Consider the following 23,947-nt stretch of genomic DNA (forward strand, 5'->3'; position numbering starts at 1 on the left):
CTATTGGGCTTGACCCCTGTGGCGATGGGGATGCTGGTTTCAGTGTGATATATAACATACTAATGAGGTCGAACCCAGAACTCCCTGCCTTCAAGCTGATCTGACCTGCAGCAGGGAGTTTCTCAGTTCTCCATTGCCCCGCTTGGGCCAATCTGTATGAACGTGGCCACAGCAGCAGCTGCAAATCAGGAGCCTTATTACTTCGCTTTCTTGCCCCTTCTAACATTATAACTAACCCCCCAATAAAAGTATCAATTAATTGTAATCTTTTTCCTCTCCACAGTGTTACTTTGTGTCCTTTTATTGCCTCTAACCTCTCTCCGCATGAACCTTTCCTCTCCCAGACTGCAGATCGCTGCCGGTCCGCCCGGGATGCGAACCTGGCCACTTGTCAACAATGGGACATCCTGCCTTCAGGGAAGATCAAGATGTCCCATCCACCACTCTCATTGTCTTTGCCCCTTGGAATGAAACCCACACACAGATAGCATCAATCAATCCCATATCTGAGACAGAAGGATATCAAGGCTTGGCAGCAGTTCCAGCCACTTTTGCATGTTTCAACCTCTCAGGACAATACAAGGCCAGCTTGAGGAATCTCCGGATTATCGCCGGCTATCGGACAACACATTAAACCACAATAATCCAATCATTTTTCCTCTCGGTTCATTGTTTTCCCACTTGTACTGCTTCCTTGACTCCCATTGGCTCAGGAGCCGGAGCGGCGCTGGCTTCCCCATTGGCTGAGGGCGCTCAGGGGTGGCTCAACCCATTACGCAAAGTAAGCATTTGCAGTATAGATTATTTTGGCCAGGGGCGCTCTTGAGGCGCTCTTGGGGGAAAATAGACCTATGAGAGTTGTAGTTACTGGGATGTATAGTTCACCTACAATCAAAGAGCATTCTGAACTCCACCAATGATGGAATTGAACCAAATATGGCACACAGAACTCCCACGACGAACAGAAAATATATATCAGTGATTGGTTGGGGGGGGGGGGCGCCAAAACACTGTTTGCCACCTCTGGCTGCGCCTCCCTCCAGCAGATGACACCAACCAATCAGCGCAAAGCCGGCAGAGGGGCGGGGGGCGAGAAGTTTGAATCTGACAATCTGTATTTTCTATAAAATGTACCCTTTTCTCCCTTGCCAAACATGTCAACTTTGGCAAGAAATTGTGGTTTGACATCCGTACCAGCTGGGACGAAATAAAGACAACTCGGTGGCTTTTCTTCAACTTGGTGAGACTTTTATTGGGAAAAAATAGGAAAAATCTTGGGTGCTTTCTTTGTCTCGCCAGGGCTCCGGACTCTCCTTGGTGAGTCTGATTGGTCTTTGCCTCCTGGCAAAGACCCCTAAATTCTTGCTCAATATCACTTTGACCTGAGTAAATGGATACATAATGGTCGTGTGTATATGGCATTCTCTGTGTTAATGGCTCAGTCTGAGATGACATCTAAATAAAAGAGTAAAATATAATCCCAAGTACACACATCTGGATTCTTAAATACTTTCTTAGTGGAATAACAAATTGGAGAGAATTTAGGATGACACAACCAACATTTTTATCTTTCACTGCATGCTCTTCTAAAATCAAAACTAATTTTCAGCCAGATTGTGTCTGATACTATAAACATACAACCGTAAGATTTGACAAATGGTCATGGTCCCCACCCTTTTTTCTCAGAGAGTGCCATCTAACAGCTAATTTCTTATGGAAGCTTTGCCAGGAAATATAAATACAGGCACCAAATGCAAGTTTCATTCGCCTTGAAAAAAAATTCATGCATGACACTGCACAACAGGCGGCTGCTAGACAATAAAAAGTGTGCCTTGCCTCTCTCCCTCCAGGGCTGTTTTCTTTAATTGAGCAGAACAACACAAAACCTGTTTCTAGAAATGCACTATTCTTATTCTTTTTCTTCAGCATTTGTCCTGCTTGATGGCGGGGTTTGCTTTACAAGTTTACTGGCACCATTTCACCTGATCGTGCGCCTGATCAGGGTGTATGCCAGTACTCTTCAGATGGTTGTACAATGTGTCCAGCCAGCATTGCTTCAGTAGTCAGAAAAGCACCCACCTTGTCCACCTTCCGTAAGGACTTAAAAACTTGGATGTTCCGTCGCGCCTTTGATTAGGCAACTGGCTCGACCCTATCTAAGCTCCTGCAGTTTAGTTTGGCCTACCCCCACTAATCTCGACACTTTATTGCCAAAGGTATTCCCTCTAGATTGGCACATTTGAATTTTTGCACTTTCCCTCAGCTCTACTTAGGAATTCGCTGCACTTACTTGAGCTCTGATTCTGTTTCCAGCCATGATATTGTTTCTATGATGTTGTTGTTGTGACTGTGTTATGTTTTTATTTGATTGATTTTAATGCTGTTGTTTTTATCTGTGATTTTTGGGCTTGTCCCCATGTAAGCTGCCCTGAGTTACCTTGGGGAGATGGTGGCGGGGTATAGAAATAATTTTTTTTATTATTATTATTTAAAACACAACAAGTTGAGGCCACAACAAACAAAATCACTCTGCTGGCTGTTGTATTGGATCACACATCGGGCACTTCGCAAGTGTCTAGGACTGTGTGATGTATCGGCAAATAATAGGTGTAGATCCCAGTAAGGTAGCCTTTTGCAGCTGACAGATGGTAATTTTGTCAGCACCAATTGTTTTTGAGTGCAGGCCAGGGTCTTTAGGCACTACACCCAGTGTGCCGATCACCACTGGGACCACCTTTACTGGTTTGTGCCAGAGTCTTTGCAGTTTGATTATATTATTATTATTATTATTATTATCATCATCATCATCATCATGATTATTGTATTGTCAAAGGCTTTCATGGCTGGAATCACTGGGTCGTTGTAGGCTTTTCGGCTAGAGAGAATGTTCTAGAAGCATTCTCTCCTGATGTTTCACCTGCATCTATGGCAAGCATCCTCAGAGGTTGTGAGGTCAAGGTCTTTAGGCACTGCACCCAGTGTGCCGATCACTACTGGGACCACCTTTACTGGCTTGTGCCAGAGTCTTTGCAGTTTGATTATATTATTGTTATCATTATTATTGTATTGTCAAAGGCTTTCATGGCTGGAATCACTGGGTTGCTGTAGGCTTTTCGGCTAGAGAGAATGTTCTAGAACAGTGGTTCTAAACCTGGGGTCCCCAGATGTTTTTGGCCTACAACTCCCAGAAATCCCAGCCAGTTTAACAGATTTTAGGATTTCTGGGAGTTGAAGGCCAAAAACATCTAGGGATCGTAGGTTGAGAACCACTGTTCTAGAAGCATTCTCTCCTGACGTTTCGCCTGCATCTATGTCAAGCATCCTCAGAGGTTGTGAGGTCAAGGTCTTTAGGCACTGCACCCAGTGTGCCGATCACCACTGGGACCACCTTTACTAGTTTGTGCCAGTCTTTGCAGTTCGATCTTTAAATCCTCATATCATGACAGCTTTTCCAGTTGTTACTCTTCAATCCTGCTGTCGCCTGGGATTGCAACATCAACGATCCATACTTTGTTGTTGTTTATTATTTGGTCTCTTGCCAGGCATTTCTAAATCAAGAGCTGTCTTGCAAATGAATTTGACTTCACCTCGGCGAGTATGACCATATCAAGTTTCTATACCAGTGTTTCTCAACCTGGGGGTCGGGACCCCTGGGGGGGTCGCGAAGGGGTGTCAGAGGGGTCGCCAAAGACCATCAGAAAATACAGTATTTTCTGTTGGTCATGGGGGTTCTGTGTGGGAAGTTTGGCCCAATTCATTGTTGGGGTTCAGAACACTCCTTGATTGTAGGTGAACTATAAATCCCAGCAAGTACAACTCCCAAATGTCAAAGTCTATTTTCCCCAAACCCCATCAGTGTTCACATTTGGGCATATTGAGTATCCGTGACAAGTTTGGTCCAGATCCATCATTGTTTGAGCCCACAGGCCCTTTCCTGTTCCTTTTCCCTTTCCTTTTTCTGCTTAAGCGGCTAAGGGGGAAAAGGAAAGGGCCTGGGGCTGTTAGGAATTGTGGGAGTTGGAGTCCAAAACACCTGGAAGGAGGGCCCAAGTTGGCCCAGGCCTGCTATATAGCCAATTTCAATTCACTAGGTTCTTGTGGGTTTTTTCGGGCTATAGAGCCATGTTCTAGAGGCATTTCTCCTGACGTTTCGCCTGCATCTATGGCAAGCATCCTCAGAGGTTGTGAGGTGGCTCTATAGCCCGAAAAAACCCACAAGAACCTAGTGATTCCAGCCATGAAAGCCTTCGACAATACAATTTCAATTCAATTCTAGCACTTCCTATCGGCCCTTACAGAAGAGGCTTCGTAACCATAGCAACGGACGCCACACCACGAGGCCCAACGGACAGCCCGCTGACTTCCTCCGAGCCCTGATTGGAAGGCCCGCCTGCCAATTAAGCTCTCCCGGTCGGCGATTGGCCAGAAGCAACAGGAAGGGGTTGGACAAGGCCTTCGCTTCCTGTTCCTGAGGCAGTGCGGGCCGTGCGTGTCAGAGGCTCTCCGTCGCCTGTGGTGAAAGATTTCGGAGCGAAGAGGAGGCGAGATGGGCGCCAGCGGGGAAGAGGCGGCTGAGAGTGAGGAGCGCTTCGACGGCATGTTGCTGGCTATGGCGCAGCAGCACCCGGGCGGCGTGAGGGAGGTGAGAGGCCGGGCAGGGCGAAGAGGGCCTTCCTCCTTCCCTCCCTTCCGGAGAGACAGGGTCTCCTCTCAGGCCCTGCTGACCATTGTATCCCCCTGGACCGCCTCGCGGGAATGGGACTGGGAAGCACTGTTTTCCAGTGGCTTCGACCCTTCTTGGAGGGGGATTCTTGTTCGACCCATAACCGTTGACCTGTGGGGACCTGAGTTATTTATTTATCGTGTCATCAGCAACCATACCATTGTGTTACAATTCTAACAGAACAAAACAAATACACAGATTAAAAAGAAAAGAAAAAAACACAGATTTTGCAATTTTGGTAGTTGGTTAAATGTCCTTTGACCAGTATCTGGCCACTTGGAGTGCTTCTGGTGTTGCCGCAAGAAGGTCCTCCATTGTGCATGTGGCAGGGCTCAGGGTGCATTGCAGCAGGTGGTCAGTGGTTTGTTCTCCACACTCGCATGCCGAGGATTCCACTTTGTAGCCCCATTTCTTAAGATTGGCTCTGCATCTTGTGGTGCCAGAGCGCAGTCTGTTCAGCGCCTTCAAAGTCTCCCAGTCTTCTGTGTGCCCAGGGGGGAGTCTCTCATCTGGTATCACCCATGGATTGAGGTGCTGGGTTTGAGCCTGCCACTTTTGGACTCTCGCTTGCTGGGGTGTTCCAGTGAGTGTCCCTGTAGATCTAAGAAAACTATTTCTTCATTTAAGTCGTTGGCGTGCTGGCTGATACCCAAACGGGATGAGCTGGAGATGTCTCTGCCTTGGTCCTTTCACTATTGGCTGCTACTTCCCGGCGGATGTCAGGTGGTGCAATACCGGCTAAGCAGTGTAATTTCTCCAGTGGTGTAGGGCGCAGACACCCTGTGATAATGCGGCATGTCTCATTAAGAGCCACATCTACTGTTTTAGTGTGGTGAGATGTGTTCCACACTGGGCATGCATACTCAGCAGCAGAGTAGCATAGCGCAAGGGCAGATGTCTTCACTGTGTCTGGTTGTGATCCCCAGGTTGTGCCAGTCAGCTTTCGTATGATGTTGTTTCTAGCGCCCACTTTTTGCTTGATGTTCAGGCAGTGCTTCTTGTAGGTCAGAGCACGGTCCAAAGTGACTCCCAGGTATTTGGGTGCGCTGCAATGCTCCAGTGGGATCCCTTCCCAGGTAATCCTCAGAGCTCGGGATGCTTGTCTGTTCTTAAGGTGAAAGGCGCATGTCTGTGTTTTAGATGGATTAGGGATCTGTTGCTTTTCCCTGTAATAGGCAGTAAGAGCACCTAGAGCTTCAGAGAGCTTCTGTTCAACCATCTCAAAGTTCCTTGCTTGAGCGGTGATGGCACAATCATCAGCATAGATGAAACTCTCTGTCCCTTCTGGCAGTGGCTGGTCATTTGTGTAGATGTTGAACATGGATGGAGCAAGGACGCTCCCCTGAGGCAGGCCGCTCTTCTGTTTCCGCCATCTGCTTCTCTGGCCCTGGAACTCAACAAAGAAGCTCCTGTTTTGTAGCAGGTTTCCTATGAGGCGGGTGAGGTGGTAGTCCTTTGTGATATTATACATTTTTCTCAGGAGGAGGCGGTGGTTCACAGTATCATAGGCTGCTGACAAGTCAATGAAGACAGATCCAGAAGCAACCAGGGGACCTGAGTAAACCGCAGGGTTCAGGACTGTCCCCCATGTTATTTATGTGACCCTCCAGCTTTTTTGTGCCACCAAGTCCCATAATTCCTGGCTACTGAACAAGCTGGCAAAAGCTCCTGGGAGTTGGAGGCCCAAACACCTGGAGGGTCGCAGTTTGAGGATCTCTGACTATATAGTGTACTTTCAAACTTCATAATAATCTATATATATATAAATGCTCTGTGCATAATGAGTACCTTAAAAACAAAAGAACCAGTGAATGAAATCACACCAAATTTGGCAACAAAATGTCTCACAACACAAGGAGTGACCATCGCTCAAAAAAAATGGTTTTATTTATTTATTTATTTATTTATTTAAAAGTTTTGTATACCGACCTTCTCACCTCTCTTGAGGGACTCAGACCGGTTTCCAACCATAATATCACATACAATCAATAAAACATCATAATACATGTTACAGTAAAACATTAAAACAGCAATTACAGTCAATAACTATAATGGTCAGTCGTCATACTAAAATCGTTGATCATCATCCTCCATCCATATCTCAGGGTATTGGCTCACTCGTCGAATGCCTGTCTCCATAACCAAGTCTTCACCTGTTTCCTAAATGTCAGGATAGAAGGGGCGGTTCTGATCTCCAGTGGGAGAGAGTTCCAGAGTCGAGAGGCCACCACCGAGAAGGCCCTGTCCCTCGTTCTCACCAGACGCACTTACGAGGCTGGTGGGACCGAGAGCAGGGCCTCTCCAGACGATCTTAATAATCTTGATGGTTTTGTCATTTGGAAGTTGTAGTTGCTGGGATTTATAGTTCACCTATAATCAAAGAGCATTCTGAACTCCACCAACGATGTGATTAAATCAAACTTGGCACACAGGACTCCCCTGACCAGCAGAAAACACTAGAAGGGTTTGGTGGGCATTGACCTTGAGTTTTGGAGTTGGAGCTCACCTACATCTAGAGAGCACTGTGGACTCAAACAATGATGGATCTGGACCAAACTTGGCACGAATACTCAATACGCCCAAATATAATCACAGATGGACTAGGTTTATCATTCACCTACAATCAAGGAGCATTCTGAACCCCACCAACGACAGAATTGGGAGAAACTTCCCACACAGAAACCCCATGACCAACAGAAAATACTGTATTTTCTGGTGGTCTTTGGTGACCTTTCTGACACCCCTCGCAACCCCCCCCCCCCGGGGCCCCAAACCCAAGGTTGAGAAATACTGCCTTAAGGCCATCCAGTCCAACTCCCTTCACCAGGGCAAGAAAACATAAAGCCCTCCTGACAGAGAGCCATCCAGCCATAGGTATAGATAAATATATATGATTCTCACACACACACACATACATGTTTATGATATATATAGTACCATAGATTTTAAAAGGACCCCTAAAGAAGGACAATTATATGTTGCATGTTCCAGAGTAGGAAAACCAGACAATATTTATATCAGCACTGACAAAGAAACAAGAAATACTGTTTACGCACAAGGATTGAGAAATTACATATATTAGAAACCAACACTTTCTCATTACTTTATTTTCCAGATTACCAGACTGGGCCACAGTGATGCGTGGCAGGGGATGGCTAGTAATCTATATAAATACAAATGTAATGTTCATTTGTGGTATTCACAGAACTCAAAAACCACTGGGGCAATTGGCACCAAATTTGGACGCGATACACTAACAACCCAATTTCTATGTAAGATATAAATACAATATTTTCTATATTGTTATATAGATTACTATGTAATATGTTACTATTATATATTACATAATACAAATTAAATATACTTACAGAATAGAATTGGAAGGGACAGTCAAGAAGTAACGAGAGAAGGAGGGAAAGAGGAAAGGAATGAAAGGAGGAAGGAGGGAGGGAAAGAAGGAAGGAAAGAAAGAAAGGAAGAGAAGCAAGAAAGGAGAGAAGGAAATAAAAAAGTGAAAGGAAAAATATAGGGAAGGAAGGATGTAACCAAAGAGCAAAGAAAGGGAGAAAAGAAACAGGTAGAGATGGAAGAAAGAAGGAGATAAATAGGAAGGGAAAGAAAAAGAGGAAAGGAAGGAGAGAAAGAGGGAGGGAAGGTTGGCCACTGCAACGCGTGGCGGGTACAGCTAGTAAATAATAATAAAACTTTATTTATACCCTGCTCCATCTCCCCCAAGGGGACTCGGTGCGGCTTACATGAGGGCAAGCCCATCAATGCAGTACATCATAATATAAAAGCATAACAATAACCAGAAAATAAAATACATGAAATCCAAAGAAATATAATAGGCGACAACAGACAATATAAAAACATGCAATTAAAAACAAAGGATTTCACTGGGCAGGGCCACCTTCAAGGCTAAAATTTTAAAAACTCTGCGAGATAGGATGGTGCATATCATCAGGATGAGGATCCGAGAATGAGGGAGGATTCAATTGCACGAATAAAATGCTTCTAAGGACGTTTAGTGCAAAGTTTGGTCAGGGAGTTTCTTACATTCAATCACTGAAGGCACATTGGAATAGCCAGGTTTTCAGGTTCCTCCTGCAGATTGCTAGCGGGGGGGGGCTTGCCTAATATCTCTGGGGAGTAAGTTCCAGAGCCGGGGGGGGGGGCCACCACAGAGAAGGCCCTCTCCCTCGTCCCCGCAAGTCACACTTGAGATGCGGGCGGGAGAGAGAGAAGAGCCTCTCCGGAAGATCGAAGAGATCATGTGGGTTCATAGTTGGAGATACGGTAGCTCAGGTAGGTGGGTCCCAGACCGTTCAGGGCTTTGTAGGTCAATGCTCTTTGATTGTAGGTTAACTATAAATCCCAGCAACTACAACTCCCAAATGACAAAATCAGTTTTTTTGAGTAATGGTCACTCCTTGGGTTAGGAGGTGTCTTGTGGCCTAATTTGGCAGCAATTCGTCCAGTAGTTTTTGAGTTATATGATAATCCCCAAACGAACATTACTTTTTTATTTATATAGATTCCACATACTAGTCTATAACCCAATGTCTTTAAGCATATAGATATAGTATAACTGTACTAACTGAAGTCTGAAAGGAGACAAATTGCAATCTACCTCCTTAATACTGGTAGCCAAATTTTGTTCAGTTTCATGGTTTCCTCCTTTTTCTGGTTGAGTGGACCTAAACTGGGCTCTCTGGACCAATGGAGACTCCACCATGGATATCAGAAGAGCTGCAAGGCCAAGAACAAGCCACAAGAATAAATACAAAGATCCGCCCAGAGCAAAAGTGTTCTTACCATGCATCAAGGGAACCACTGAACGCATAGAGAAGCTGATGAAGATACACAACCTACAAACGATCTACAGACCCACTAAGAAAATCCTACAAATACTACGTTCAGCAAAGGACAAGAGGGATCTTCTCATCTTCAGTAGTCTAGTGTATACCATGCAGCTATGGACAAGTCTACATAGAGACTACCCAACACAGCATTGCCCGGTCACGAATCAAGGAACACAAAAGGCACTGCAGACTATTTCAACCAGAGAAGTCAGCCATAGCAGAGCACCTGATGAACCAACCTGGACACAGCATATTATTTGAGAACACAGAAGTGCTGGACCACTCAAACAGCCACCATGTCAGACTACAGGGAAGCCATTGATATCCACAAGCATGTGGACAATTTCAACAGAAAGGAAGAAGCCATGAAAATGATCAAAATCTGGCTACCAGTATTTAAAAAAAACTCTAAAATCATAACAGTAAAGAAAGAACAACACTCACAAAACAAAGGAATTCTAGACAGGAAACAATCAGGGCCAGTTAACACCTCCCAACAAAGGATTCCCGCATGCAGCAACCAGCCAGGCATTGAAGCTGTAACGCCATTAAATGCTAATCAAGGTGACCAATTGCTTCACACCTGTCTCAAACAGACAAGAGTTCTTTCTCACACCCTAGACATTCCACAGATATATAAACATCCCTTGCCTAGTTTCCAACAGACCCCTCAACCTGCCGTAGATGCAGGCGAAACATCAGGAGATAATGCTTCTGGAACATGGCCATACAGCCTGGAAAACTCACAGCAACCCAATACAATTACAAACATATAAAAAGTAAATACTAATATAGTCAACATTATAGGATTAAACGACTTACAATATTCAGATGTGAGTGAAAGGGTAAAATGCTATTTTAAAAGATGAAGGGATCTTAAAAACAACTCTGTTAAAATAATACAGCAGTCGAGCAAACCTTGATTTTACCATTTGATATAAGGTGTGTCATTTTATTTCACCATTGTTTATAACAGGAGTATCCATGAACTTTGGTATCCACCAAACACCAGTGGATGCCATGGGCCCACTGTGCAATGTGTTCCAATGTAGTGTCTTTCAGGTGCGTTGGACAACTTCTGTAATCTCCAGCTAATAAGGCCGCAGTTCCTGCCAAAGTTGGAAAATGTAGTCCAGTACATCTGGATCATGCTAGGTTGTGTGAGGCTGCTCTAAAAGACTTCCTTATGTCTTTTGTGTTGACCTTACATAAAAGAGAGAGAGAAACTTCTAACATGGTTATATATGTTTGCTTGCAGAAGTGAGTTTAGCTACTGTTTTCTCTCTTCGGGGAGTGGGCTTGGAACCCCATGGAGTTCTGGAGCCCAATAATACGTAATGGTAGAGAAGCTTCTCTGGAGGATAATATGCTTATCATTCTTCCGCAGTACAATGTTTAAGAAACACTTAACATTTCTTGTAGTGCATTGTCCATTCATGCAGTGTGATATTTAGGGTCAGATGTGTACTCAAGAGCTCTTCTAAGAATACTTAAATTTTTGTGGGAATATCATGATAGATGAGTAGATATCAAAAGGCATCTTTGAAGGGCCAATATGTTAAACTGGAAGATGATCAGATGCCAATGTGAAGGAGGGAATTTTGACATAAAATCATCAAGTTGGAAGAAACCGCGAGGAATATAAGCACTCAAACCTATAATGTACAGTACTGGCAAACTCCAGGGCAGAAACACAAGGTTCGGCGGGCTCAGATAGCTTTATTCAGGAAACAAGATTTAGGACACTACAAAATTATCAGAACTGAAAACTTTCAGTTATATACTTAAAACACCAAGTGGTTCAGACCTTTTTGTGGGTTTTCTTCCCATCTATCAACAACCTAAAAACATTCCGTCTTCTCAGGCTTTACCTCTCTTATCTCCTACTAAGTTTCTCATAGGGGTGACCTTACAACTCATAGCTTGCTTTCCCTTCCCTACACATCTGCTCAATACCTCAAGTTGCAAATGAAAAGCAATCCCTCTTCCCAGTATCATTAGCTGTGTAGCACATCCTCTCATCCTGCATTACAAAGCATATGCGTGATAAGCCAGCATGACAAGACCTATGATCCTGACAGCAACATACGGGCATCAAGCCTGTTAAAAAGCCTCCCGAGAAGGAGACACTGCAACAGCATATTTCACAGTCAAGCATCTCTTGCTATCAATAAGGTCTTCCTGATGTTTAAGTGAAATCTCTTACCTCTGTCATCTGACATGTTCACTTTGAACTAAGGAGTCCTCCACCCTCTGTATATCTGTAATACATATGCTCTATGTAACATGTAGCAGTCTCCTTCCTTATAGATTCTTTCGTCCTTTGTTGATCACCTTAATCTGTTCTCTGCCTTATTTTTTATCTTTACTATGTTTATTTTATCCTTACTATGATTATTGGCCACGGTGGTCCAGACTCTGGTTATATCTCGTAGAGATTACTGCAACGCACTCTACATGGAGTTGCATTTGAAGACTCTTTGGAAACTCCAATTGGTCCAACAGGCGGCAGCCAGGTTGCTCACCAGAGCGGTGTACAGGGAGCATACAACCCCTCTATTATGTTAGCTCCATTGGGTACTAGTCTGCTACTGAGTACAATTCAAAGTGCTGGCTTAAGCCTATAAAGTCCTAAATGGTTCCTGCCCAGTTTACATGTCCGAATGTATCTTCCCCCTCTGAACCACCTCGGAGATTAAGATATTCTAGGGAGGCCCTGCTCTCAGTCCCACCTTCTTCGCAAGCGCAACTGGTGAGGACGAGAGACAGGGCCTTCTCAGTGGTGGCCCCTTAGCTGTGGAACTCCCTCCCTAGCAACATTAGATCAGCCCCCTCCCTCCTGGCCTCCAGAAGGAGAGTAAAAACCTGGCTCTAGGACCAGGCCTTCAGAGAATCAGTGCAATAATATAATATATGTGCAATGACTACGGAATGGCATCAGACTACAATTTTTGGATTGTGTGATTTTAATATTGAATATAATTTTAAAGTTTTAATATGCATTAATTTTAATTCAATGGATTTTAAGCTTAATTTTGTATGTGTTTGAGGCATTAAATAGCTACCATATGTAAGCTGCCTTGAGTCCCCTTTGAGGTAGAGAAAGGCAGGATATAAATAGGGTAAATAAATTATTATATGCTATTTCTATCTATGTTGTGAATCTTTTTAATGAAATGATACCTACATATAACATGGGGTTACATTATACCTAACCATATGTAACATGGCTTTTAAAAACCAACAATTAATTATGAATTCATGATTGGTGTTCTATCTTACCCAATATGTTGTTTCTGGGAGATGCTTTGATAACAAATAGTTTGTTACTTGACATGTTGCCAGTGAACCAATGCATTGGATTAGATCTTCCAGAAGCACCATGAAAAGGTTTGAAATATAACCTTTCAAGACTACAATTCTGTATAATGTAGAAAGATACCAACCTTGAGCATTCTAGTCTGCTGACATCACAACCTCAAGAGAAATTCCCTGTATTCTCTGTGAAAGATTAATACATAAAGCAGGGGTCCTCAAACTTTTTAAACAGAGGGCCAGGTCACTGTCCCTCAGACTGTTGGAGGGCCGGATTATAATTTGAAAAAACACATGAATGAATTCCTATGCACACTGCACATATCTTATTTATAATGCAAAAAACCCACTTAAAAATCAATAGAATAATTAAAATGAAGAACAATTTTAACCAATATAAACGTATTAGTATTACAATGGGAAGTGTGGGCCTGCTTTTGGCTGATGAGACAAGATTGTTGTTGTTGTAATTGCATGCTTTTAAGTCGTTTCAAACTTAGGTTGATCCTGAGCAAGGGCCGGGTAAATGACCTTGGAGGGCCGTATCCAGCCCCTGGGCCTTAGTTTGAGGACCCCTGACATAAAGTAATGGCGAGCTTTCTCCATGGCCAAGATTTTCATAATTGTCACCATAGCCACTATTTTGGGCAACTGGAATTGACTTTCCGTCCTTCCCAGTCACTCCTGGGAGCATTATGTGGGTATCATTTGCTGTTTTGAAATCAGAGGGAGGACAAAGCAGCATTTTCATGCCAGAAATAGCCCTGGGAGGATACTGGATAAAATCTTTGGTCCTCTAAACAGCTAGTTTAATGATTTAAATTAAAGTGAAGTGATTGTTTGAATGGAAATGGCAGTCACATTAATGCGGAATGTGTCAAAACGTCAGTTAAAGATTGTTATTCAATACAAGGTCCATTTGAGAAAGCTAGGCCATGAAACCTCATTAAGTGTCCTACTCTGTATACACAGTTTCTAAAATGTGTACACAGTTATGAGTGGAGAAAGTACTTAATGCTGGTTTCTTGGTGATTTGTTGCAGATTTCTGGGCCAGAAGGATATTAGTTCTGCTAGAAGGTTCTATAACATGCTTGCTAACCTCCTTTATGTGGCCAAGAACATATTGCAAACAGGAAAAGCTACTACAAGGTTTTTGAAACAACTTTGGTCACCCCCAAGACAGTGTTAGGATTTTTGAAAAGAAAGTGTTATTATCCCTTGAAAACATCCTGTCTCTTTTCCTTACAGCTTGTGAACACCTTCTTCAGCTTCTTGAGACGCAAAACTGATTTCTTTGTAGGAGGAGAAGAGGGCGCTGCTGAGAAGGTATGTGACCAAAGAACCACCCCTCACTCTGTGAAAAGATAGTACATATCAGTTGCAGTCTGAATGACTTAGTTCAATATCATTTTGTGGCTCAAGCATGCCATTAAATTTCTTCCAAGTCTACTGTAATGTCTGGAATCTGGAAAGTAACAGAAGAGGCTACGTGAAGTAGTAACTGACCTGTCTGGGCAGGTTTATTCAATGGATGACACCAAAATAAATTTTTGTATTGTTTTTGTTTGCTTGAGTGGGGGGGAGTGTGGGGCTGTTCTTTGACCAAAGGCTAGTTTGAAAAGCTGGCAAACCAAAATGTGCTAATTTAACTCTGGCAGACAGCACAAGATCAATAATTTGAGTTTACTTTGTTCATTCCTAGAAAAGCTCTAAAGTCCACTTTCATAGCAGTGACATTGCAACCAAATAGAGTTTACCTAACCTATATGTGTGTGATTAGTGCTCCTAAATGAGGGGCGGGGAAAGAGCAACCCATAAGTGGCTTTTCACCCACTTTTCAGCCTCTGAAGCCCCCTTCTCCTTGAGGACTCTGGAGCTCCTCCTTTAAAAGGTCACCCTGTGTTCCAGCCAGGATCATTTACCTCCAAAAAGACCCAAACCACCACCACCATAAAGACATAGCTACTGGAGGCACGTTCCCCCTCTGCCCCTAATTTTTTTTTTTAAATATATGAAAACACAGTTTATGTCATTCAATTCTTGTGGGTTTTTTCAGGCTATATGGCCATGTTCTAGAGGCATTTCTCCTGACGTTTCGCCTGCATCTATGGCAAGCATCCTCAGATTTGCCATCCAAAATTTGGATGAATGTTCCATCACTTTTCAGACCCAGAGTCATGCTGTGTCTCATGGGTAGGGAGACTCTTGACCCATGCACCCCATTCTAAATGCTGTGTGATTTGGTTTCTTTTCTATTTGAAGCGAGGATTGGAATTTGACTCCACCCTCACTTTTCTAATATTATATCTCATAAGTAATCTGATGGCAAGTGTAAATCATCCTCAGGAATCATACAGCCCTCCAGATATTGTTGGAATATAGCTCTCAGCATTCTTCACATTGTTCTGGCTACAGCTGCTAGGAATCGTAACCCAGTCACAGCTGGAGAACTATATGGGTCTTACATCTGACGCAAATAGACCCAAAAAGCCATATTTTCTGAAAATCTTTAGAAATTTGGCTAAATTCGATCCATTCTCTATTATCAACAGACAGATTTTATAGTAAATATTTAATCTGTCTAGTGATGGCATTTTAAAAAAAGAAAGCAAAAATTTAAATTGGTCTGGAGTCTGTGTCTTCTTGTACCACCGCTATTATTTTGCCTGTTCTTGAATGTCTTATAGTAGGAAAATTCATGCCCCCCTCTAAAAAAAGTAAATGAGGTTTCTGAAGTAGAGGTAGGAATGTGATTACTGCAGCAAGGTTTATTTCCCTAAGGCCAGGGGTTCTCAAACTCTGCTCCACAGAGCCCTTGGGGTTGTTGATGTTATTATTTGATACATAACAATATTAGTACACAGCAAACAAGATCACTATGCTGGCTTTTGTATTTGATCACATGTCGGACGCTTCCCAAGTGTGTAGGACTGAGTGGTGTATCGGTGAATAATGCGTGCAGATCCAAATAGGATGGCCTTTTGTAGCTGACAGATGGTAATTTTGCTAGCACCAATTATTTTTAAGTGCAGGCCAAGGTATTTAGGCACTGCACCCATTGTGTTTATATGTTGGGTTGTTGACAGGCTTGTTCCATAGTCTTTGCAATTCTATCTTTAAATTCTCATATTGTGTAAGTATATAAATATAGAACTGCAAACTGTTATTATTGTTATTATAGAGGCTGGATGTCCATCTGTTGGAGGTGCTTTGATTGTGCTTTTCCTGCATGGCAGAAGGGGGTTGGACTGGATGGCCTCGGGGATTTTCCACTGAAATACTGCTAAGTTGGTTCAAATTGTTCTTCATTTTAAATAGTATATTGTTCTTTCTTTCTTTCTCTCTTTCTTTTTGCACTGTGTGAATTAGTTCACACAAACACTCTCAATTTATCTGCCACTGGCCCAGCCCTTGCCTGATAGATAGATAGATAGATAGATAGATATTTTATAATGTATCATATATAAATATTTCTTTGGTCTTAATGAGAAACCTGTGCTTCAAAAAGGACTTAGCAGCTGAAAAAGTTTGAGAACCCCTGCGCAGAAAATTAATTTTGAACATTTATCTCAGGGATAGGAAACTTGGTTCTCCGTGTTATTTAGGAAGCCCTGGACATTATGGCCAGAATATTTTGAATTTAAAATATTGGGAATTTTCAGAATCAGACTTTTCTCTTTTTGAATCATGGAGCATTCAAGAGGCAGTGTATGATCACTAATCTTAGGAAGCAGGAATGCTGTGCTACTCCTTAAAAGCCTAAGAAACAATGCCCAGAATCTCTTCCTGTTTTCAAACTGACAAATAGAATTTTGAAAGTTTAACAGATTTTTTAATGTATGATAAATCCACTAGATTCTGTGTTGAAAATTAGATTGCACATTATAGAAATGGGGCCAGAGAGTTATTTCTCTCTCTCTGATATAGCAGGCTGTGTTTTTGTTTTGTTTTTTTTGTTTTTTTGGTTGTTAAATCATCATTTGTGTTTATATGTTGGGTTGTTAAATTTCGTTACTATGGATGTATTGTTGTTGTATTTGGGCATTGAATGTTTGCCTTTTATGTTTGTAATCCGGGGAGATAGAGCGGAATATAAATAAAGTATTATTGTTATTATTATTATTATTTGAATGTATAATGCCCAGACAGTATGCTGTTTAAAGATTCCTTCTTTCCAGCACTATTTGTTTAATCTGAGAACGGCACAATGCCATCATGGTTTTTTGCTAGTAGGTACAAGTCTCCAACATGTCAGTGTCCAAAGGGCATATTAGATCACAGGTTACCGATTCTCTGGCTTTTGTTTACAGCCATCACTTGCTGCGACAGCTGTGAAGGTCACCCAACAGTGGGAACCCTTGAAATTTGGTCAGTTTTGCAGTCAGATGACTGCATCACCTCCTGGAGCAAACATTCTGGAGCCCTGACCTCAGTCTGTTTCCTCTAAATTGTGGGCAAAGGTAGCTGCATTTGTTCCCATTCTGAATCCTTGGGTGGGAGGGAGACAAATACATCGTTTTTTAAATGTTTCAAGCTTTTCAGTACTTTCTGTAACTCTTGTTAGAACATTGAATGAGGAAGAAAGTGCACTTTGCAAAGATCTGTAAATAACTTCTTGGACGGTATAGAAGCTACTAGAGCCGTAGCCTTGAGAAGTATTGGAGCAATCCTTAGGTTTTACAACACTGCAATATAATAATCATCATCATCATCTTTATTTATATAGAATCATAGAATCATAGAATCAAAGAGTTGGAAGAGACCTCATGGGCCATCCATTTATTTATTTCTTGCATTTATTGACCGCCACTCTCAGCCCTAGGGCGACTCGTGGCGGTGAACAGCAACATAGAAAGACAATGTACAGTAAATCACGACAATACAAACCAGACTACTACAACATAACATATACTTATGCTAAAAATCCGCTTCGTCAAATCCTGGGGTCATAGCCGATTTCATAGTCCTAGTCCATTCCAGTGTCGTTCCAACGATACACTCAGTTGAAGGCCTGCTCGAAGAGCCATGTTTTCAGGCCCCTACGAAAGGCCATCCAGTCCAACCCCCTGCCAAGAAGCAGGAATATTGCACTCAAATCACCCCTGACAAATGGCCATCCAGCCTCTGCTTAAAAGCCTCCAAAGAAGGAGCCTCCACCACACTCCGGGGCAGAGAGTTCCACTGCTGAACGGCTCTCACAGCCAGGAAGTTCTTCCTAATGTTCAGATGGAATCTCCTCTCTTGTAGTTTGAAGCCATTGTTCCGCGTCCTAGTCTCCAAGGAAGCAGAAAACAAGCTTGCTCCCTCCTCCCTGTGGCTTCCTCTCACATATTTATACATGGCTATCATATCTCCTCTCAGCCTTCTCCTCTTCAGGCTAAACATGCCCAGTTCCCTAAGCCGCTCCTCATAGGGCTTGTTCTCCAGACCCTTGATCATTTTAGTCGCCCTCCTCTGGACACATTCCAGCTTGTCAATATCTCTCTTGAATTGTGGTGCCCAGAATTGGACACAATATTCCAGATGTGGTCTAACCAAAGCAGAATAGAGGGGTAGCATTACTTCCTTAGATCTAGACACTATGCTCCTATTGATGCAGGCCAAAATCCCATTGGCTTTTTTTGCCGCCACATCACATTGTTGGCTCATGTTTAACTTGTTGTCCACGAGGACTCCAAGATCTTTTTCACACGTACTGCTCTCGAGCCAGGCGTCCCCCATTCTGTATCTTTGCATTTCATTTTTTCTGCCAAAGTGGAGTATCTTGCATTTGTCACTGTTGAACTTCATTTTGTTAGTTTTGGCCCATCTCTCTAATCTGTCAAGATCGTTTTGAATTCTGCTCCTGTCCTCTGGACTATTGGCTATCCCTCCCAATTTGGTGTCGTCTGCAAACTTGATGATCATGCCTTCTAGCCCTTCATCTAAGTCATTAATAAAGATGTTGAACAGGACCGGGCCCAGGACGGAACCCTGCGGCACTCCACTTGTCACTTCTTTCCAAGATGAAGAGGAAGCATTAGTGAGCACTCTCTGTGTTCGTCCACTTAACCAATTACAGATCCACCTCACCGTAGTTTTGCCTAGCCCACATTGGACTAGTTTCCTTGCCAGAAGGTCATGGGGGACCTTGTCGAAGGCCTTACTGAAATCCAGGTACGCCACATCCACGGCATTCCCCGCATCTACCCAGCTTGTAGCTCTGTCGAAGAAAGAGATCAGATTAGTCTGGCATGACTTGTTTTTGATAAATCCATGTTGAGTATTAGCGATGACTGCATTTGTTTCTAAGTGTTTGCAGACCGCTTCCTTAACAATCTTTTCCAGAATCTTGCCCGGTATCGACGTGAGGCTGACCGGACGATAGTTGTTTGGGTCGTCCTTTTTTCCCTTCTTGAAGATTGGGACCACATTGGCCCTCCTCCAATCTGCTGGAACTTCTCCCGTTCTCCAAGAACTCTCGAAGATGGTTGCCAATGGTTCCGAAATGACTTCCGCTAGTTCCTTCAGTACTCTTGGGTGTAGTTGATCTGGCCCTGGGGACTTGAACTCATTAAGAGCGGCCAGGTATTCCTGGACGACTTCTTTCCCAATTTGGGGTTGGATGTCCTCCAATCCCTCATCCACTCCATCTTGCTGAGGTTGAAGACTCTCTTTTTGTGAGAAGACCGAGGCAAAGAAGGCATTAAGTAGTTCTGCCTTTTCCCTGTCCCCTGTCAGCATTGCCCCATCTTCTCCTCGAAGAGGTCCTATCGCCTCCTTGTTTTTCCTTTTTCTACTGACATAAGAATAGAAGCCCTTTTTATTGTTTTTAATGTCCCTGGCAAGCCTGAGCTCGTTTTGTGCTTTAGCCTTGCGGACCTTTTTCCTACAGGTGTTGGCTATTTGTTTGAATTCTTTGGTGATTTCTCCCTTTTTCCACTTCTCTCCCTCACAGTTAGATAGTTCTTCCTCATGTTCAGGTGGGTTCTCCTTTCCTGTAGTTTGAAGCTATTGTTCTGCATCTTAGTCTCCAGGGCAGCAGAAAATAGGCTTACGCCCTCCTCCCTATTACTTCACCTCACCTCTTGATTCATGGCCCTCATCATGTCTCCTCTCAGCCTTCTCTTCTGAAGGCTAAACATGCCCAGCTCTTTAAGGGCTTGTTCTCCAGACCCTTGATCCTTTGAGTCACCCTCCGGACCTTTTCCCTACAGGTGTTGGCTATTTGTTTGAATTCTTCTTTGGTGATTTCTCCCTTTTTCCACTTCTTGTGCATGTCTCTTTTGTGTCTTAGCACAGTTAGAAGTTCTTTGGACATCCATTCTGGCTTCTTTGCACTTGTCCTATTTTTTCTTTTTGTTGGCACGGTTTGCAATTGCGCCTTGAGTATTTCACTCTTGAGAAATTCCCATCCATCCGTAGCTCCCTTGTCTTTTAGTATCTGTGTCCACTGAATGCTGCTCAGCGTTTCCTTCATTTTTTGGAAGTCAGCTCTCCTAAAGTCCAAAATGCGGGTTTGACTTGTCTTAGTTTCGGCCTTCCTTTGTACCTCAAATTGCAGGAGCACATGGTCACTTGCCCCTAAGGATCCTACCACTTCGACCGCATCGATCAGGTCCTCCGCATTTGTTAGGATGAGATCAAGAGTAGCCAATCCCCTTGTTGCCTCTTCTACCTTTTGGACCATGAAATTGTCTGCAAGGCAAGCGAGGAATTTGTTGGACCTTGTACTCCTGGCCGAGTTTGTTTTCCAGCAAATATCGGGATAGTTGAAATCGCCCATGACTACTACATCTCTTTTCTGTGCCTGTTTGGTCAACTGTTGGCAGAAGACTTCATCAAGATCTTCCTCCTGGCTTGGGGGTCTGTAGTAGACGCCTACAACGACATCTTTTTGAGTCCCAGTTCCCTTGATTCTTATCCAGATGATTTCAAGCTGGTTTCCCAGATTGCTGTCTTGAATTTCTTCTGCCGCATAAGAGTTTTTGACATATAAGGCTACTCCGCCTCCTCTCCCCTTTGTTCGGTTTCTGTGAAAGAGGTTATACCCCTCGACATCTACATTCCAGCGATAGGAGTCATCCCACCAGGTTTCAGTGATGGCTATGATACCCACCACCATTTCCCTGAAGGGACTTGGGGCAGCTTAAAAGGCACTCTAGGGTGCACAATTTTAAAACAACGGTAGACAATACTAACTGCTGTCAGTTCACAAGGTGACAAGTCTCAGCTTCATATGGGCCCATTCAGCCTACTCAAGGTCAAAGGCCTGTCTTATGAACATCCATGTTTTCAGATTAGAACGGAAGGATTGAAGGGTGGGGTCTAATCTAATTTCTTTTGGGAGGATATTCCAGAGCTGAGAGGCCACCACAAAGAAGGCCCTATTTCTCGTCCCCACCAACTGTTCTTGAGATGGTGGTGGGACTGAGAGAAGGGCCTCCCCTGTCGATCTCAGAGCCTATGCCAGTTTGTAGAAAGGACAGCTGCATGTCCCAGCCCTGAAAATATTCCAGGGAAAAGTCATTTCCCAGATTCTGATTGTGCTGCTTTCTGGGATGACTCCCAGGTGGCCATATTGGAAACCCTTCAGAATACTTCAGAAACTGTTAATTCTTCCCTCTGGCTTGCCTTAGTTCCTGCAGCCTTAGTTCAAGCAGAAGTTGGCTTGCCTTCTATTAGATCTCATATACACTTGATTGTATTGAACTACTGCAGAATTTTAAAAGATATTCCAATTAGTATTTTACCCGAATTAAGTTTTAAACATCTATCAAACTGTGTTGTTGAAGGCTTTAATGCCTGGAATCTCTGGGTTGCTGTGAGTTTTCCGGGTTGCATGGCCATGTTTCATAAGCATTTTCTCCTGATGTTTCGCCTACATCTATGGCAGGCATCCTCAGAGGCTGTGAGGTATGTTGGAAACTATGCAAGTGGGGTTTATATCTGGAATGTTCAGGATGGAAGAAATAACTCTTGTCTGTTTGAGGCAGGTGTGAATGTTTCAATTGGCCAACTTGATTAGCATTGATTAGCCTTTCCGTTTCAAGGTCTAGCTGTTTACTGTCTGGGGAATCCTTTGTTGGGAGGTGTTAGCTGCCCCTGATGGATTCATGTCTGGAATTTCTCCGTTTTCAGAATGTTTCTTTATTCACTGTCTTGATTTTAGAGTTCTTTTTAATACTGGTGGCCATATTTTGTTCAGGCTATACTTTGTCCTTACCAAATACAGGGTGAGGCAGCATAACTTTCTTTTTTCAAAACTGAATAAAACCCATTGTATGAATCAGAAATTTTAATTTTTTTATAATGTAGGCGCCTACCTAAAGTTTTGTTTTACATAGTTTTGAAGATCAAATTAGGTAGGTTATTTATTTATCGTGTCATCAGCAACCATTGTATTACAATTCTAACAGAGCAAAACAAACACAGAGATTAAAAAGAAAAAGAAAAAAAACGGGAAAAAAACCACACAGATTTTGTAAATTTGGTATTTGGTTAAATGTCCTTTGACCAGTATCTGGCCACTTGGAGTGCCTCTGGGGTTGCCGCAAGAAGGTCCTCCATCGTGCATGTGGCAGGGCTCAGGGTGCATTGCAGCAGGTGGTCAGTGGTTTGTTCTTCTCCGCACTCGCATGCTGAGGATTCCACCCTGTAGCCCCATTTCTTAAGATTGGCTCTGCATCTCGTGGTGCCAGAGCGCAATCTGTTCAGCGCCTTCCAAGTCGCCCAGTCTTCTGAGTGCCCAGGGGGGAGTCTCTCATCTGGTATCACCCATGAATTGAGGTGCTGGGTTTGGGCCTGCCACTTTTGGACTCTCGCTTGCTGGGGTGTTCCAGCGAGTGTCTCTGTGGATCTAAGAAAACTATGTCTTGATTTAAGTCGTTGACGTGCTGGCTGATACCCAAACAGGGGATGAGCTGGAGATGTCTCTGCCTTGGTCCTTTCACTATTGGCTGCTACTTCCCGGCGGATGTCAGGTGGTGCAATACCGGCTAAGCAGTGTAATTTCTCCAGTGGTGTGGGGCGCAGACACCCCGTGATAATGCGGCATGTCTCATTAAGAGCCACATCCACTGTTTTAGTGTGATGAGATGTGTTCCACACTGGGCATGCATACTCAGCAGCAGAGTAGCATAGCGCAAGGGCAGATGTCTTCACTGTGTCTGGTTGTGATCCCCAGGTTGTGCCAGTCAGCTTTCGTATGATGTTGTTTCTAGCGCCCACTTTTTGTTTGATGTTCAGGCAGTGCTTCTTGTAAGTCAGAGCACGGTCCAAAGTGACTCCCAGGTATTTGGGTGCGCTGCAATGCTCCAGTGGGATTCCTTCCCAGGTAATCCTCAGAGCTCGGGATGCTTGTCTGTTCTTAAGGTGAAAGGCGCATGTCTGTGTTTTAGATGGATTAGGGATCAGCTGGTTTTCCCTGTAATAGGCAGTAAGAGCACATAGAGCTTCGGAGAGCTTCTGTTCTACCATCTCAAAGCTCCCTGCTTGAGCAGTAATGGCACGATCATCAGCATAGATGAAACTCTCTGTCCCTTCTGGCAGTGGCTGGTCATTTGTGTAGATGTTGAACATGGATGGAGCAAGCACGCTCCCCTGAGGCAGGCCGTTCTTCTGTTTCCGCCATCTGCTTCTCTGGCCCTGGAACTGGCCCTTAGGTAGGTGACGTCCCCCATTCTCCATACACTGAGTAAACCGATTTCTGGCGTTTGTCATGACTCTTGCCAGCATAGCAGGCATTATGTTGCCAATTTCTTCCTGGATGTTGGTCTTCAAATCTTGTTGGGTCCTTGGACAGTTCACATAAACACGGGATTTCAAAAAACTCCATAGAAAAAAATCACAAGGGGTCAAATCTGGAGAGCGGGCCGGCCACTCCAAATCCGCTCGAAAAGTAGGCCTCAATGGCAAAAGCGCACTCCTCACTGTTCCAACGCATGATGGCGACTGAACCACTAGCGCTCCGCTACGTCTTCAACCGACTGAATGGCGCATATTTTTAAAAAAGGAAGTTATGCTGCCTCACCCTGTACATCAAATTCTGGATTTTCTGGAAGTAAT

The 23,947-nt window shown here is 43.6% G+C and overlaps 1 protein-coding gene across 1 annotated transcript in view; it reads left to right on the plus strand.

Moving 5' to 3' along the window:
• Positions 1-4,439: 4,439 nt before the first annotated feature.
• The window catches only part of NUDC (nuclear distribution C, dynein complex regulator), a 38,009-nt gene continuing 18,501 nt past the window's right edge, over positions 4,440-23,947 (plus strand). Inside the window, exons 1-2 of the mRNA XM_060784516.2 lie at positions 4,440-4,642; positions 14,150-14,227. Coding sequence (XP_060640499.2) covers positions 4,547-4,642; positions 14,150-14,227 — 174 coding nt within the window. The 5' untranslated portion in view covers positions 4,440-4,546. The remainder of the gene's footprint in view (positions 4,643-14,149; positions 14,228-23,947) is intronic.

Source organism: Anolis sagrei, chromosome X, assembly GCF_037176765.1.
Source record: "Anolis sagrei isolate rAnoSag1 chromosome X, rAnoSag1.mat, whole genome shotgun sequence".
Classification (NCBI taxonomy): domain Eukaryota; kingdom Metazoa; phylum Chordata; class Lepidosauria; order Squamata; family Dactyloidae; genus Anolis; species Anolis sagrei.